Below are 16,766 nucleotides of genomic sequence, written 5' to 3'. Positions count from 1 at the left end.
ATAAATTTCCTAAATACGCAAACATTATAATTAAAAAAACATGTCTTTGGATATTTATAAAAAAAAGTATTCTACAATGTTGTCTGATTCTTTTTCTCTCATGTATCTTATAATCAATTTTTTTTTTGTAAAATTTTGCAGACAATACAATTATTTTAATCTATATATTTCATAATCATTAATAAGAATAATATTTACGAAATAAATAATTTAATATTAATTTTTCAATAAAATAGAAACATTTTTAAATAGAAAAGAAATGACACGTTTGGTAAAAAAAAAAACATACCACGCACCTTCTTTGTTTATGTCGACCGTCGGTTCGTTTGGACCTTATATTTTTGTCGCATACCTACGTGCTTATCTCTGTTTATTTTTTTACCCTTCTTTCGCTCCTACCTACAAACATTTCGAGTATCAAAAGAATATGTGTGTTTACGCTTTTTAGTATGCAGTCGCACTCAAACACACACATATACAACAAGGAGCGATAACTACGAAGCATAGCATAAAGAGGAGACTGAGAATAGGAAAAACTGTATAGCTATATTCCGTCTCATTCCCTCGCAGTCTAAATCCTATGTTTGTCTCTTTTTCTCTCATTATTTAGTATGGCAGCCGTTTCATAGCCTCGTTACATAGCTCCGTTTCCGTTTAATTAATTTTCAGATCACTCCCATTCTAAAGAAGTTTTCACTTCAAAAAACAAATAAAAAACGAAGAATAAATCTGAACTACCTTAGAAAAAAAATTAGAAAATAGATTGATTGAAGTGATAGCTGAGAAGAAAATGAAATAAGGAAATGATAATACCTGAAGTAGCGTGTAGGGTGAATTCTTGCCAGGAAATGTTAGAAATAAATCTTTGGTGTCGTTGGTGTCGACGGTGGTGGTGGTGTTTAGATTGAAAAATAGAGTTTCTTCCGGGTTTGTCTCGTCCTTCCCCTCCATACGACCCTAACCAAAAGTCAGGAGCATCCCAAGGGCCCCCCTCGCCGATTACTACGTCATGCTCCTCCTTCTCTTTTTTTCGACCGTGGTGGCCTTCCACGGTTACTACGAACGCACATGGGAATTTTCTACCTCGAACTCCCTTTTGATTCGATGATCACCTGCAACAATAACAATTATAATAATAATAATAATAATAACTAAAAAACATGGAAAGTTCATTAGTAGTAGTAGTAGTAGTAGTAGTAGTAGTTTTTTTATTATATTTTATTATTATATATAATATATATATATATATATATATATATAAATATAATATTTAACATTTAACATATGTAAGTATATAAATTAATTTTAATACATAATATTTAATTGCAAATATTATATATTAAAATTAAATTTAATTATATTTTATTTTAAAATTAAATTAAATTATATTTTTAATTTAAATATTATGTATTATTAAATTTAGTTTATATTAAATAAAATATAATTATAATATTTAATTATGTTATATGTAATATCATGTATAATAATTTAATTATATTTATATTAAATAAAATATTATTATATAATATATTTAATTTATATATTTAATTGTAAATATATAAATTAATTATTATTAGTAGCAGTAGTTTTCTTGTTTTTTTATTTTATTTTTATTATTATTTTTTTTTTAATTTTATTTCTATTATATTTTTGTAATTTTATTTATTATTATTTTTAATATATTATAAATCAATCAAAATTTATAAAAATCATAAATTATTATTATTATTATTATTAGTATTATTATTTTTCTTTTGTTTTTATATATTTTGAAAAAACTGATATTTCCATGAAAAGAACATTTTTTCATTCTTCTCATCCTTTTTTCTCTTTCTCTTTCTTTCTCTTTTTTTCTCTCTCTCTCTCTCACTCTTTCTTTTTCTTTCTCTCGTATATTTCTTTCTAAAAAAAGTTCTTAAATTGAACCGTATTTTTAAACCATTAAATAGACTACTTTTTAACGCTATACACGGTTTTATAAAGTACTGAAATCGTTCTACTACTCCATACCCCCCTCCTTCCCTTTTTCCCTCTCAAGTTTCGTAAAAGCCACTGCAAAATTTCCTTTAGAATTTCTAAAACTTTCGAGGACTCTAAACTCTAGTGTAATCAAGAGAGCTTTTCTTTTCTAAAGCATTCGAAGACGAGACAAGACGAAACGAGAAAGCTTTTCAACGGATTTTATGGTTGATAAAAAAAATAAGTCTACCAAAAAAGTTTTGGAATAATCTCGGGGATTCGAGATTTTGTAAATTTTTTTTGTTTCTTTTTTTGGGGGGGGGAAAAAGTTACATTAAAGATCTATTTTATTATATTTTATTTTATTTTTTTTTTTTTACATATGCAATCAATTACAATAATATATATATATATATAAATTAATGTTAGATATTTAAATGAAAATTTTTCATCATTATTAAATTTTCTAATAACAAGATGTAATTTCTTTTTTCTAATAACGCAAAAAATTTATATTATAATATTATACAATAAGTAGTACTCAAATATTGAAATATATATTTTATAATATAATAAAATAAAAACAGTTAGATAATACTGTGTTTAAAAGAACGAGAAAAGAATACTGTAAAACTGTTTATTTTCAATTCGATAAACTTTTTATTTTCCACGAAAGCTTTCTCCACGTTAATGCTTAATACGTAAAAGTAAGGAAAAAAAAAATGCCCTCTCTTCTTGATTACGCAAAGAGTTTAGAATCGAAAGTTTCTAGAGAGGAAAAAAAAAAAGAAGTTACAGAAAAATAAAGTTAATTTTAAAGAAAATTTTGCTGTAACTTTTATGACATGTTGTTGGTTACTTTGGTGGTTGGATTATTCGTTATTTCAATTCGTAAAAGTTTGAAAAGTATTCTCACGTTTTTATTCAAATGTCAATGATGGTGAAAGTTTTCAATCGTATTGTGATATCTTTGAGAAATATATACTGATAAGTTTTTCAGAAAAAAATAGATTTTTTGTCTTTTTTTATTTTATCATTTTATTCGTCATTCCCAATTTTTTTTTGTTTAATTTTTTTATTTTTCAAGCAATAGTAAAATAAGGATTAGATCCTTCATCTAGATAATATATAATATATAATAATATGCTCTATACTATAATATATAATAAATATACTATATTATATAAAATAATATATAATAATAATATTAAAATTAATATATTAATACCAAGCTATTATATATATATATATATATATATATATATATATATATATATATATATATATATATATATATAATATACAAAATATGTATTATATATATTAATATATGTAATATAATTAAAATATGTAATTATATTATTTTAATATAATTTATTAATAATATGAAAATTAATTTTAATTTAAATAACAATAATTTAATCATTTTTTAATAATTTTTAACTTAAACAATATTAAAATATTAATGTTAAGTTATTACATATTTGTATATATAATATATATTATATATTTTAATTTTTAATAATATAATATTATATATATATATTATTATTATATAATATTTTTTTTATAAATATATATATTTTATGATAAATAATTTATGTATATATACATATATAAATAAATATATTATATGTAAATCTCGTATCTGTTTGCATGTAACTAACGAAGTAACAAACCTCAATTGAAAATTCAATTGAAAATTACCATACGAATAAAACTACGTATACTAACATTTAAGTACGCACAAGTAAACGCAAACGAAGTGAAGAAAAGCGGCTTATGATAAAAGAAACAAAAAGAAACAAAAAGAAAAAAGAAAAATTAAAAAAGAGTAAAAGAAAGATAAAGAAATGTTAGACGCGGTGTAGCATACTTAAGTAATGCGATGCGTTATCATTAATAGGAGAAACTCGGCTTGAAGATTGTGCGGTATGCGAAGCAATTATCGATGGTAAACCCTTTCCTCTTTCTCCTCTTACACCTCCTACACCTTCTCTTTCTTCTATAGAGCGCAAACGCAAACGCAAACGCAACATGGGAAACTTCGCTTTAACGTTGGAAAACACCATTTGCATTTCTCGACGATATTCATGAGATTAGACCAAAGTTTCCTATTTCTCTCTCTCTCTCTCTCTCTCTCTCTCTCTCTCTCTCTATCTATCTCTTTATCTTTCTTTCTCTTTCTATCTTATGTAAATATATATATTCAGGTAAGCATGAGAACGTATATACAATTATCCTATTTTATATACGTCAAAGTAACGTTTAACTAACACATCTTGTTTATATTGATATATCGTAGAAATGGAAAATGATGTTAATAATTAATGAACAATATAAAATATTGATTATAACAATTTTATTTTTTTTTTATTTTTTCACAAATAAATTTGTCAATTTTATTATTTAAATTTAAAATTTGTCATAGAATTATATCGAAAAAATATAATTATTTATAATAATAATAATAATAATAATAATATATTTATATAAATGTAAATATAAATATAATTTAATATGTAAATATAATATAAAATATAAATATTAATATAAATATAAATATAATATAATATATAAAATATAAATATAATATAATATAAAATATAAATATATAATATAATAATATAAAAATATATAAAATATAATAAATATAATAATAATAATAATAATAATAATATATTTTATATCTAAAAGTAATTATGTATAGAATTTATTTAAATAATTTATCAATTGTAAAATTCATAAATATATACAAAATTATTTATTTATTTAAATATGTATTAATTATAAAAATAAATATCTATAATGTCAAAAATTAATTATCTATAGAATATATTTGAATAATTAATCAATTATAATAATTACATTTTTCGTTTTTCCATCATTCTTGAAATTTTCTTTCTATTGCAAATATATTTTTTTTTAAATATTATAAATACAATACAAATCCAATTGTTATAAAAAAAAAAATGTAAAACCTATATTTCGATAATTAAATATAACTTTTCAAATGAGAAATTAAAAAATAAATGTAGAAGGGAGATTAACAAAAAAAAAAAAAATTAACAACTTACTATCAATTGCAGAGAAGAAAATATTTGTTTATTCTTCTAAATAAATTCAATCAAACTTACAATAAGAAAACTTTTTCAACCAACCAATTAACCAACCAACATTAATTTTAGAATTCTACGAATAAAAATGAGATGATGTTCGTACCTTTGATAGAATAATATCGATTATAACGTGTCAGGAAATATCTTAAACTATCCGAAGAAAAATCGATGATGATGATGATGATGATGATGATGATGATGATGATGATGATGATGATGATGATCCTTTGAAGGGAGTGAAAGAAAGAGAAAAGAAGAGGTGTAAGAAAAAGAAAGAGAGACAGAGATGGTGAGAGTGAGAGGATTTACTATGGCCCATCGAAGTGTAAAAAGGATTTATGAAAGAACTTCGTTTAGTTCTCGAAGGGCTTCAAGTGGTCTTCTCGATTACCGGTTGAAAAAGATAGAAAGAAAATGAAGTAGAAGAAGAAGAGCTAGTGGAAAGAAAGAAAAAAAAAATAGAAAAAATAGAAGTAAGAAGAAGTAAAAAAGAAGTAGAGAGGAAAAAAACGGATAGAACAGTGTAAGGAAGGAAGAAAGTAAGGAAGGAAGGAAGGAAGGATGAAGAAAAAGGAAGAAGCTAGTAAGGAAGATTTTTTCGAAAGATAATACGGTAAACTCTCAATTTCCCCAACGTCGTACCCAGAAGATCTCTTACTTATTTTTTTTTTTTTTTTTTTATCTTTCTCTCTCCTTCCTTTCGTTGCCTTTTTTTTTTCCTCAGTGCACTCGATATCTGGAATTTATCCAGGACGTTGCTTCCTTCCCCTCTTTTCAGCTATCCTCCTTCTCCGTTTCCTTCTTTCGCAACTTCCTAGTTTTCTCTTTTATACTGAAAAATATAGGTATATGTATGGATATGTATATAGGGTGTCTAAAGGTAAATAGTATCAATTGTGATGTTCCTCTTTTGTTTATATATATATGAACACATTTATATTTATATACATTATATATAATATAATTTAATATATATAAACACACACAATAATATTATAATAATAATAATTATAAGATTATTACATAATAATTATATTTTATAATAATAATAATAATAATAATATACAGTAATAATATACATATAAACAAAATTGGAACATTACCATTGCTATCATATTTACCCTTATATATGATACCTTTTACCTATATAACTTTATATATATATATGTATTACATGTTTAATATTTTATTATATATTTATATATTTAAAAAAAAAAAAAAACAGAAAAAAAATTATATTACATATATTATATATATATAAACATTTATATTTATATACATAATATACAATATAATTTAATATACATACAATAATATTATAATAATAATAATAATCATAATAATAATAATAATGTTTTTTTCTTTTTTTTTCTCAAATCGAACATCAACTACATAGATTTTTTGTTTATTTGTTGATGCGGCGATATACTTTTACAGTATCATAGCTGAGACACCCTATATATATATATAAGTTATAGGTTCAACGATTTTATTTTCCTCAGTTTCTCCATAAAGAGATACACGTTTATAAAGATTCGATTTTAATTTTCGATTTGAATGAAAATTCTTTCCAACAAGATTTGAAGCTGTTTTTTTTTTTTTTACCAAATCATTCCATTTTATATCTTCTTTTTTTTTTTTTTTTTATTTCTTTCCTACAAGTGTAATCAGAGGAACGTTTTATTTTTCACATCACACATATTTCTTCTGAAATATTTCGTTTAAAAAAAGTTTTCCACCCACTTGTTTGAACGAGGATAAAAATAAAAGTGCAACATTTAATCTCGAAATAATTTTTGAAAAAGATTCCAAATAAATAGAAAAAGAAATTATACACAGATACACACACACACACACACACACACACGTGCGCATACATACATACATACATAATACGATTTGAATGTAAAATCAAATAAATTTTTTATTCGAACAATTTGTTTTATCCTCGTACGTAAAAATGTTATCAAATGTATCTTATCAAATGTTATATTTATATCGAACACCCAGTATACACACACATACATATACATGTATAACATGTTATATATGTATATATAGGATATATAAAGTGGATAGAGATATTATGGAAGAAGACTTTTAAGAGAATGTTCGCGTTTAAAAGAGTAATCCAAATTTGATACGATGCGATTCTAAGGTAACCGCCATTGTTAATCATGGTCTTAAGAGGAGTAAGGAGTTAATTAACGTTTCTAAGTCACGAAAGGAGCTACTCGAGCGACACAAACAACCGATTTTCTACAAACTTTCTCTATCCTTCTCTCCCTCTCTCTCTTTCTCTTTCTTTCTCTTTCAGTTTATCTATTTATCTATTTCTATTTTCTTTTCTTTCTTTTTTCTGATAGAATGACGAGATATTTTGTGATTTTATTTTATTGGTTAAATAACTCACTTACTCACTCATTCATTCAAACACTCACTCACGCACTTACGCACTCATTCACTCATTAAATCATTCACGCACTTACGCACTCATTCTTTCACTCATTCACCTACTTATTCATTCAATCAAACACTAACTCACCCACTTACGCACTCATTCTCTCACTCATCCACCTACTCACTCATTTATTCAAACGCTAACTCATGCACTTACGCACTAATTCACTTACTTATTCATTCATTAATTCATTAATTCAATCACCCACTTACTCACCTATTCATTAATTAAATCACTCCCTTACTCACTCATTCACTCATTCAAGCATGCAAGCACTCACTCACGCACTTACGCACTCATTCATTCATTCAGTCATTTATTCAATTACTCACTTACGCACTCATTCATTCAATCACTCACTCACGCACTTGCGCACTCATTCACTTACGCATTCATTCACATAATCACTCACTCATTCACTTTTATTTTTCATTCGTACTTTATTTATATTCATAACTTATTTATTATTATTCTTATTATTACTAAATATTATTATTGTATATAGTACGTTTATTTATTTATAAAACCTATTAGAATATTTTTGTCTTTTTCTAATAAAATAATAAAAAAAATATATAATTGAAATTCGTATTAATTAATAATCATCGATTAATTAATACGATTTAACGAAGTAAATTCGTACGGGGGTTAGGATTAAACAAGTAAATTCCTAAATTACGTGTCCAGTTTGGGGGGGGGGGGTGGTAGAGTTTAGAATTGACGGGATGTTGAAAATTTGTTAGAACGATCTCTCTCTCTCCCTCTCTCTCTCTCTATGGTTAGAGATAGATAGAAATAGATAGATAGATAAAGAGAGAGAATTTCGATTGACACGTGGACATGAACGACGAGTGCGTAAGCGACAAATACCGATCGATCAATGGGGAAAGGGATAAAGGGACAACGGGAGGAGGTGGTGAGGGTGGAAAAGTGTGGATGGGATATACGCCTAACCCCACTGCCATTTTGACAGAAATCCCAGGATACGTTGGTTGAGATCTCTATTTAAATTGACGCAAATATTAATATAATACCACCTCACTCACACACGATCGATTATATTGTTTATATTTACAAGTTATTTTAATATTTATATCAAAGATTTTTGAGGGATTTTACAATAACAATAATCAAAATAATAATAACAATAAGGACGAAAACAAATTCATATTTTTGATATTTTATTTTATTGGATTGATTGATTAGTATCGATCATTCACGGATCTATTCACATCGATCTATTCACATAGGATTTGAAGTTTGTTTCTTTCCTTTCTTTTTTTATTATTATTATTATTATTATTATCATTATTATTTAATATTTTATTGTCAAGTGAAAAATTTCAACGATTCGAAAAAAGTGGTTAAGTTCTAACTCTGATCGAGGATTAAAATTTTATATTGTTCTCTTTACTTGTCTCGTTATCTTTTCCCATTCTACTTTATCAACTCACCTCAAAATCTCCAATCCCACCCCCCCCCCCACCCCACTTCATTCCTCTATCTCTCTATCTACCTTTATTTCTGTTCATTAAAGATTATCGATTATTCTACGGTAAGAGAAAACTTAAAGTAACGTTTTCTAGGGGTTTGACGGTTAACTACAAAGTCTTGTCTCTACAATAAAATGACTGCTTACTACTACTACTACTACTACTACTACTACTATTACTATTACTACTACTACTACGTTACATCCCCTTAAACTTTGAAAGATCATATCCCATGTATCAACGTGTGGTTTCATAGTTTTCATACTTGATCACGTTCATATAATCTTTGGCATAAACCAAAGAAGAACAAACACACCCTAAGTTCAAACTATAAGTTATTTAATAGCATAAATATTAAATATGTTTTTGAGAAAATAAAATCTTTTTAAAATAATAATAAAATAGAATTTTTTAGACATATATTAGACATATATAAGACAATAATTAGATTTATTTTAATTATATTTTATATAATAATAATTAGAATATTTTTTATATTATAATAGAATATTAATAGAATAGTAATTATAATAGAATTATTGTTATTAAAAATTATTATTTAGATTATTTAAATTTCAATATATAAGATATATTTAAATTAGATATGTGATAATTGAAATTATAAATATATTTAATTAAAAAAAATATTATTTAGAATATAATATATATTTCTACTAATATCTAATTCTAAATTGTCTATAATAGAATTATTATTATTATTAAAACTTATTATTTATAATATTTAATTTAGATATATTAGATATATTGAAATAAGATTTATGTCAATTTAAATAATAATATATTTAATTAAAATATATATTAATATTAATTAAAATTATTAATATATTTATTTATAAAATATATTATTTAAAATATATAATATATATTTCTATTAATATCTAATTCTAAATTGTCTATAATAGAATTATTATTATTATTAAAAATTATTATTTATGATATTTAAATTTAAATATATTAGATATATTTGAATTAAATCTATTTCAATCTAAATAATAATATATTTAATTAAAATATATATTAATAATAATTAAAATTATTAATATGTTTAATTATAATATATTATTTAAAATATAATATATATTTCTACTAATATCTAATTCTAAATTCTATAATAGAATTATTATTATTATTATTATTATTATTAAAAATTATTATTTATGATATTTAAATTTAGATATATTAAATATATTTAAATTAAACATATGTTAATTAAAAAATATATTAGTATTTATTAAAATTATAAATATATTTAACTAAAAAATATATTATTTTTAGAATATAATATAATAATTCTAGTAATATCTAATTATTATTAAAAATAATAATTTAAAATATCAATGCATAATCTCTCTCTGAAAAAATAGAACAAAAAGAAGTATTTGTTATTATATATAAAAAAAAAAAAATAATAATTTAACAATGTAAATAATATTCATGGAAATATTCCCTTTAAATTATTTTGTTTTTTAGCAAGCTAAGATAAAAGAAAAAAAAAGATATAAGTAATACTTGAATGAAAATTGATATTACGTGATAATGAGCTAGAGAAGAGTTTGTTAAAAGAAAGAAAAAAAAAAGAAAAAAAAAAAGAAAGCGTAAAATTTTATCTAATTTGTACGATAATTTGCATGAATCTTTTATCTCTTGATGAACGTAATTAATTTCTTTTTTTGTTTTGTTTTTTGTTTCTTTTCTTTTTCGTACATTCTCGCTTTTACGCGAGAATAATTTTGTTCTAACGAGCGTGATGAAAAAAATAAATATAAAAATAAAAATACAACAAAAAGACATTTAAAACCTCTTTTTACGTATGAAGTATCTTATTAATGTTTGATAATAAATATTTGTCTTCGGACTATAGTAACAGATTGTATCCAATGTATAAACAACCATTATGATAATACTTTGAAAAAAGGGAGAGTAAAAAGAATAAGAAAAAGAAAGAGAGACAAAAGATGAGGGATGAAAGGGAGTGGGGGTGAAAGAAAGTCAAGAAAAATATTGCTTTAGGTATACTTTTCTTTTTCTTTCATTATATCTGTTTTTTTTTCTTGACATTTTATGATTTCTCTACTTGAAATTCCACTTTTTATTCACACTTTTTTTTTTTTCTTATGATAATTTGCCAAAAGACAAATTAACAAACACATGTTTTTTTTATTTTTTTATTTTTTTTTATTTATATTGCTACTTTCTTTCTCTATTTTTTTTCTTCTTGTTGTATAATAATTGTTATGTTTAAATATGATAAAATATTAAAAGAGATATTTAAAAGTTTGTGTAGAAAGTTGAATGATTATTAAGTTAACACCATCGATCATTTCTCTCTGCAAATTACATTACAAAAGGATATTATCATGATATAATAGAATAACAATAATAATAATAATATTAATAATAATAGTAATAAGTATATTAATGTACACTGTAGCTAGGATACTTATATTAACACCTATTACTCGACACAAAAAACACATGAGTTTACTTTATGTTGATATCAATAATAATAACATTATATTTTTATATAATACAAAAATATTTTAATCTTATAATTTGAATATATTTTTTAAAGTAAATTTACTCAAGTGTAATATCCTGTTCACAGGGATCTCGGTTTAATAATTTAATAATCCATTATTTATTACAAAATACTAATATATATTTTTAATCTCTAAATCCTAAGTTGTTTTTCTTTTTTTTTTTTATTATTATTCTTTTAATAATAGGTATCTTAATAATTAATTAAGAATTTCTTTTATTTTTTATTTTGTCAGATAAAATATCTTCAATTCAATTTTAATAGTTAATTAAAATCTTTCCATACGAAAAATATTATCCTCCTTTTTCTTATTTTATTTTAGAATCGTTGTACGTTAATTAAAAAAAAAAAAATCTTAATTAGGTTTTTTAATAACGTTTAAAAAAAATATATGCGTATAATTTCGATATGAAGAAAATACTTCGTTACTACTATTGAATTCTAAAAATAGAACATATCGAATAACATAAAAAAAATAAAAAAGGAGAAAATAGTCTAATTCTTAAAAAGAATGTAAAAAAATAAAAATGTAACGTAAAAATAAAAACAGAAAAAAAAATAAAAATAAAAAATAAAAAAAAATAAATTCATCAAACAAATGAAATCAAATTTCACGAAATAAATAAAAAAGATTAAATATAAAAAAAAAAATAATTTTAAATAACGTTGGATAATCTACCCACGTGATATATAATATTTCATATATATTGAGATTGATCGAGTGTAAAATAAAATAAAAAAAAATAAATAAAATCTTTTCGATAAAAGTAGTACTCGCAACATCGGTAAATTCAAAGGGTGATCTAATTAAAGTACCGATGATCAATTATGCTTTTGTCCGACCGAAAACTCACTATGAATGATATTTTTTTTTCTTTTTTTTTTTTAATATGCACACATATGAATCTATGCAAGTAATTTATCCTCATATATATAATTGATATATAAATGAATGAATATATGTATGTATGTATGTATGTATAGTATTAGTGAACCATATATGAATATGAGCCATAGTGAATATATATACATGGAATAGATGGATGATGAGGAAATAAAATTTTGGGTAGAAGAGAAAGAAAGAAAGAGGAAGAGAATGAAAGAGTCGATAAATGGCGAACACCATTTACTGTCTTTTAAACGACATATCGATAGTGCATTGGGTATATCGTTCTACTTTTTCATCGAAAGAGGACATCATCGTATTATCGATCATATAAAACACGATCAAATTGTTACATACGTCTGAGAGCTATGTATAAATACAATTGAACGTTTCTTCTATCGTAATAAATTTTTCAATGATATCAGGAAATAAAACAAAAAAAAAACAAAAAACAAAATAAAAAGAAAAGAAGAAAAGAAAGTAAAGAAATGATTGAAAAAGATGAAAGTATGGATACTCGATCATATTCGTTAGGGGTGGAGGAGGTGGAGGTGGAGGAGGAGGAGGAGGGGGAGAAGGAGTGGGTGGATTGGTCAATAAGTAAAATAACATTTTTTTAATTTTTTTATTTATAATATTTTAGATATTTATTAATAATAAATATTAATAGAGAGATGGATTAAAGTTAAGAAACAAAATAGAGAAAAGAGTAATATGTTATATTGTTGTTACATATTTTTTGGATAGAAAAAATATTGTTAATAGAAGAAAAAAAAATATATATATATAGAGAGAGAGAGAGAATTGTATTACTTATATATAATTATTTATATTAAATATTAATTTGGGAGATGTAAAATATGAAATATTTTTATATTTATGTAATATACTATTTTACGACGTTTTTTTTATTTTTTTATTTATTTGAATATATTAATATTATATATTATATATTATAATATAAAATAATATATAATAAAATATAAAATTATATATACATATTAATATATTATTATATAAATATATATTATATAAGTATGTTTGGATATATAATAACAAATTTGCAAGAATTAAATGTTATTATTATTAATTCGTATAGAAAAAAACCCATTAGTAATTTTTCTATTATCTATATTCCAATCCAATATATATAATATAATTATATATTATATAATATAAATATAAAATATAATGTAAATATAAAAATATAATATAAAATAATATATAACAAAATATAAAACTATATATATTAATATATTATTATATAAATATATTTGGATATAATTAATATTAAAATATATAATACCAAATGTTCAAGAATAAAATTTTAATTTTATTAATTCATATATCAAAAAAAAACTATTACTAATTTCTATATTATCTATATTCCAATCCAACAATGTAAATATAAAAATATAATATAAAATAATAAAATATAAAACTATATATATATATATTAAAATATTAGTATATATATAAATATATTTGGATATAATTAATATTAAAATATATAATACCAAATGTTCAAGAATAAAATTTTATTTTTATTAATTCATATATTATCTATATTCTAATCCAATTTATAACAACAATAATAATAATAATAATAATAATAATAATATTGATGAATAATTACAAACGAGATGTAACATTTGAAATACAAAATAAAAAGTATTTAAACGATGCACGATAATAAATCAACCTATTGATATTACAAACAGGGATAGGGTGAGCTAAAAGAGTAATAAAAAGTACGATCGTAATGTTTGGAAGAGAACACAAAAAAAAAAAAGGGAAAAATTATCATAGTGAAATGAGGTAAAAATTTTCGATCTGTGTGTGTGTGTTTCTGTGAGGGTTTCTATATGTATGTGTGTGTTTGATGTTTAGAAAAACGCTGACACAAGCAACCAACATCATTTCTAAGAAAATACCATACGTCAGGTTGAACAAGTCATATTTAAAAAAAACCTCGTACTCGTATATACACATATGTACTTTACTTCAATATATGATGTATATATATATATATATATATGTAAAAGCAAGTAAATACATTTATCCTTCACGAACTGTTAAGTATTATCGGCGACATCGAGTCTAAGCAACAAAAACAACCTTTTTATTTTCCTCTTTCTTCTTCTAACTATACTAATACATACTTACATATATATATATATATATATATATATATGATCATATAAAATTCTTAGAAACGACTATGTCACATCACGTAATCCTTTTTTTTACTTCATAGTACAACACAAGTTTCATTCATGAAAATGTATAGTTATCTGATAAGAAGAAACATTTTTGAACAAAAAAAAAAAAAATAAAATAAAAATGTTTGATAAATTTTTATTATAAAATATAAAGATAATTATACGTTGATGGTATATATATATATTATAAATATATTACAAATATATTTAAAATTATATTGTAAAATATATATCAACAATCTTTATGTTTGTATGTGATTGATCAAATATATATATATATATATATTTTTTATAGATATGTATATATACTGAAAGTTATATAATCGTTAAATCCTCTTATTACGTAATTATGGGATTAGGATTTATCCGTCTTATTTTATCTAACTTTTCTAGAAAGAGAGAGAAGAGAGAGAAAAAAAGATAAAAGACTATGACGTTTAATTCTTGATAGGAGGTAATCCGAGACGAGAAAGGAAAGATTTTAGTGTCGGATCAGTCGTTGAGCATTTCCCCTTAACTTGTCAGCTTTCACACAAACACATAGACATAAGATAATGATATATATATAATCCAAACTTCTTTTATATATATTTAATAATATTTATAAATAACAAGTTTATAAAGAAAATAATTAATTAGTTTACATTTCTAAATAATTTAAAAATCTTGATTATTAATTGCATTTAATTTTACCAATTATAAAAATAAAAGAAAACCATAACTAAACACCGTTATTGTTTTCGTCAAAATTCGATATACAAAAAAAAAATAATACATTTCTAATTAATGACAAATATTTATTATTAATTTAATTTAATTTAACTAACCAATAAAAATAATATTATACCAAATGATCAATTCAAAGAACAAAAAAAAAAAAAATAAAAAAAGACACACCGCGAAACACCGTTGGTGTTTCTATTATAATTAAATAAAAAAATACATAAATATATTTAATTAAATAAAAAATACAAGAACAAAAAGAAATGAGGTTAAAATATATATTCGTATGAAATAGGAGGGGTAATAAAATCGTGGGGTTGTTCGAATTGGTATAATATAATATTTCTTACTTATAAAACATTAAATAGAAACGAAGGTATTAAAGGTTAACGTTCTAATGTACAAAGAGAGAGAAAGAGAGAGAAAAGAAGGTATATTATACCATGCCCACCCCTTTTCCCTTTAAGGTTCTGCGATGCAACGACTAAGGGAGGTTTGCTGCGCGTGACGTAGCAAAATTAACTATGCATTTTTTGCTCGTCACGGCAAGCACGACAAAAGACCAGTAATAGTAGTAGTAGTAGTAGTAGTAGACTGCTCAAATCCTATATCCAACTTGCTTACAACACACTATTTTCATATATAAAAATTCTATAGAAATATTTTTTCTATATCTACCACCTTAACCCTCCATTCACCCAATTAACCATTCTTTCCCAGTTCTTTCAGATTTGTCTATCATTCAACATTAATAAAAATACATTTTCTATGATAATATATTGTTAACGTTTTATAAAACAAAATTATTGTAAAGTTACTTAAAAACACATTAGTATATAATAATATTATTATTAATAATAATAATAATAATAATAATGAAAATGGTATTTAATATAAATAAAAATATATTAAACTAATAATTAATATTACATAGGTTAGCAAACGTGAATGTTGTTATAGCATTTTGCTTATTTATTTTGATTCAATATGATTCGATTGTATTTAATATTTAAGTTTTAAGAATTAATTATTATTTATTTAAAATGTTTATATAATCTTTAATTTTTTTCTTATTCTATTAAAAAGAATTGTAATTAACAATAATCAATTGCATAATAAACATTGTCTTTTTAAATAATACACAGGAATGAATTTTATTACAATTAGAAATAAAAAAAAATAATTTATTATAGAACATAAGCAAAATTTAAGAAAATAAATGAAAATTCTACGAGGTACTATATATAAGGGAGACTATTTTTTAGGGTAAAATTTTACAAAAAAAAAAAAAAAAAAATAAAATAAAATAAAGAAATGGAAAATGACGGAAATTTACGTTAGAC

The 16,766-nt window shown here is 22.5% G+C and overlaps 1 protein-coding gene across 12 annotated transcripts in view; it reads right to left on the bottom strand.

Annotated features, from left to right (window-relative positions):
- Positions 1–16,766, bottom strand: part of 5-HT7 (5-hydroxytryptamine receptor 7) — a 114,379-nt gene that overhangs the window by 63,342 nt on the left and 34,271 nt on the right. For all 12 annotated transcript variants that reach the window (XM_089179841.1, XM_089179845.1, XM_089179835.1 and 9 more), the window contains one exon: positions 814–1,112. In XM_089179841.1, coding sequence (XP_089035967.1) covers positions 814–951 — 138 coding nt within the window. In that variant the 5' untranslated portion in view covers positions 952–1,112. The remainder of the gene's footprint in view (positions 1–813; positions 1,113–16,766) is intronic.

The sequence above is a fragment of the Polistes dominula genome, unplaced genomic scaffold, assembly GCF_049000335.1.
Source record: "Polistes dominula isolate Pdom_NZ unplaced genomic scaffold, Pdom_raw_medaka contig_49, whole genome shotgun sequence".
Classification (NCBI taxonomy): Eukaryota; Metazoa; Arthropoda; class Insecta; order Hymenoptera; family Vespidae; genus Polistes; species Polistes dominula.
The sequence above is the reverse complement of the archived record's forward strand: the minus strand, read 5'-3'. Positions and strand labels throughout refer to the sequence as shown.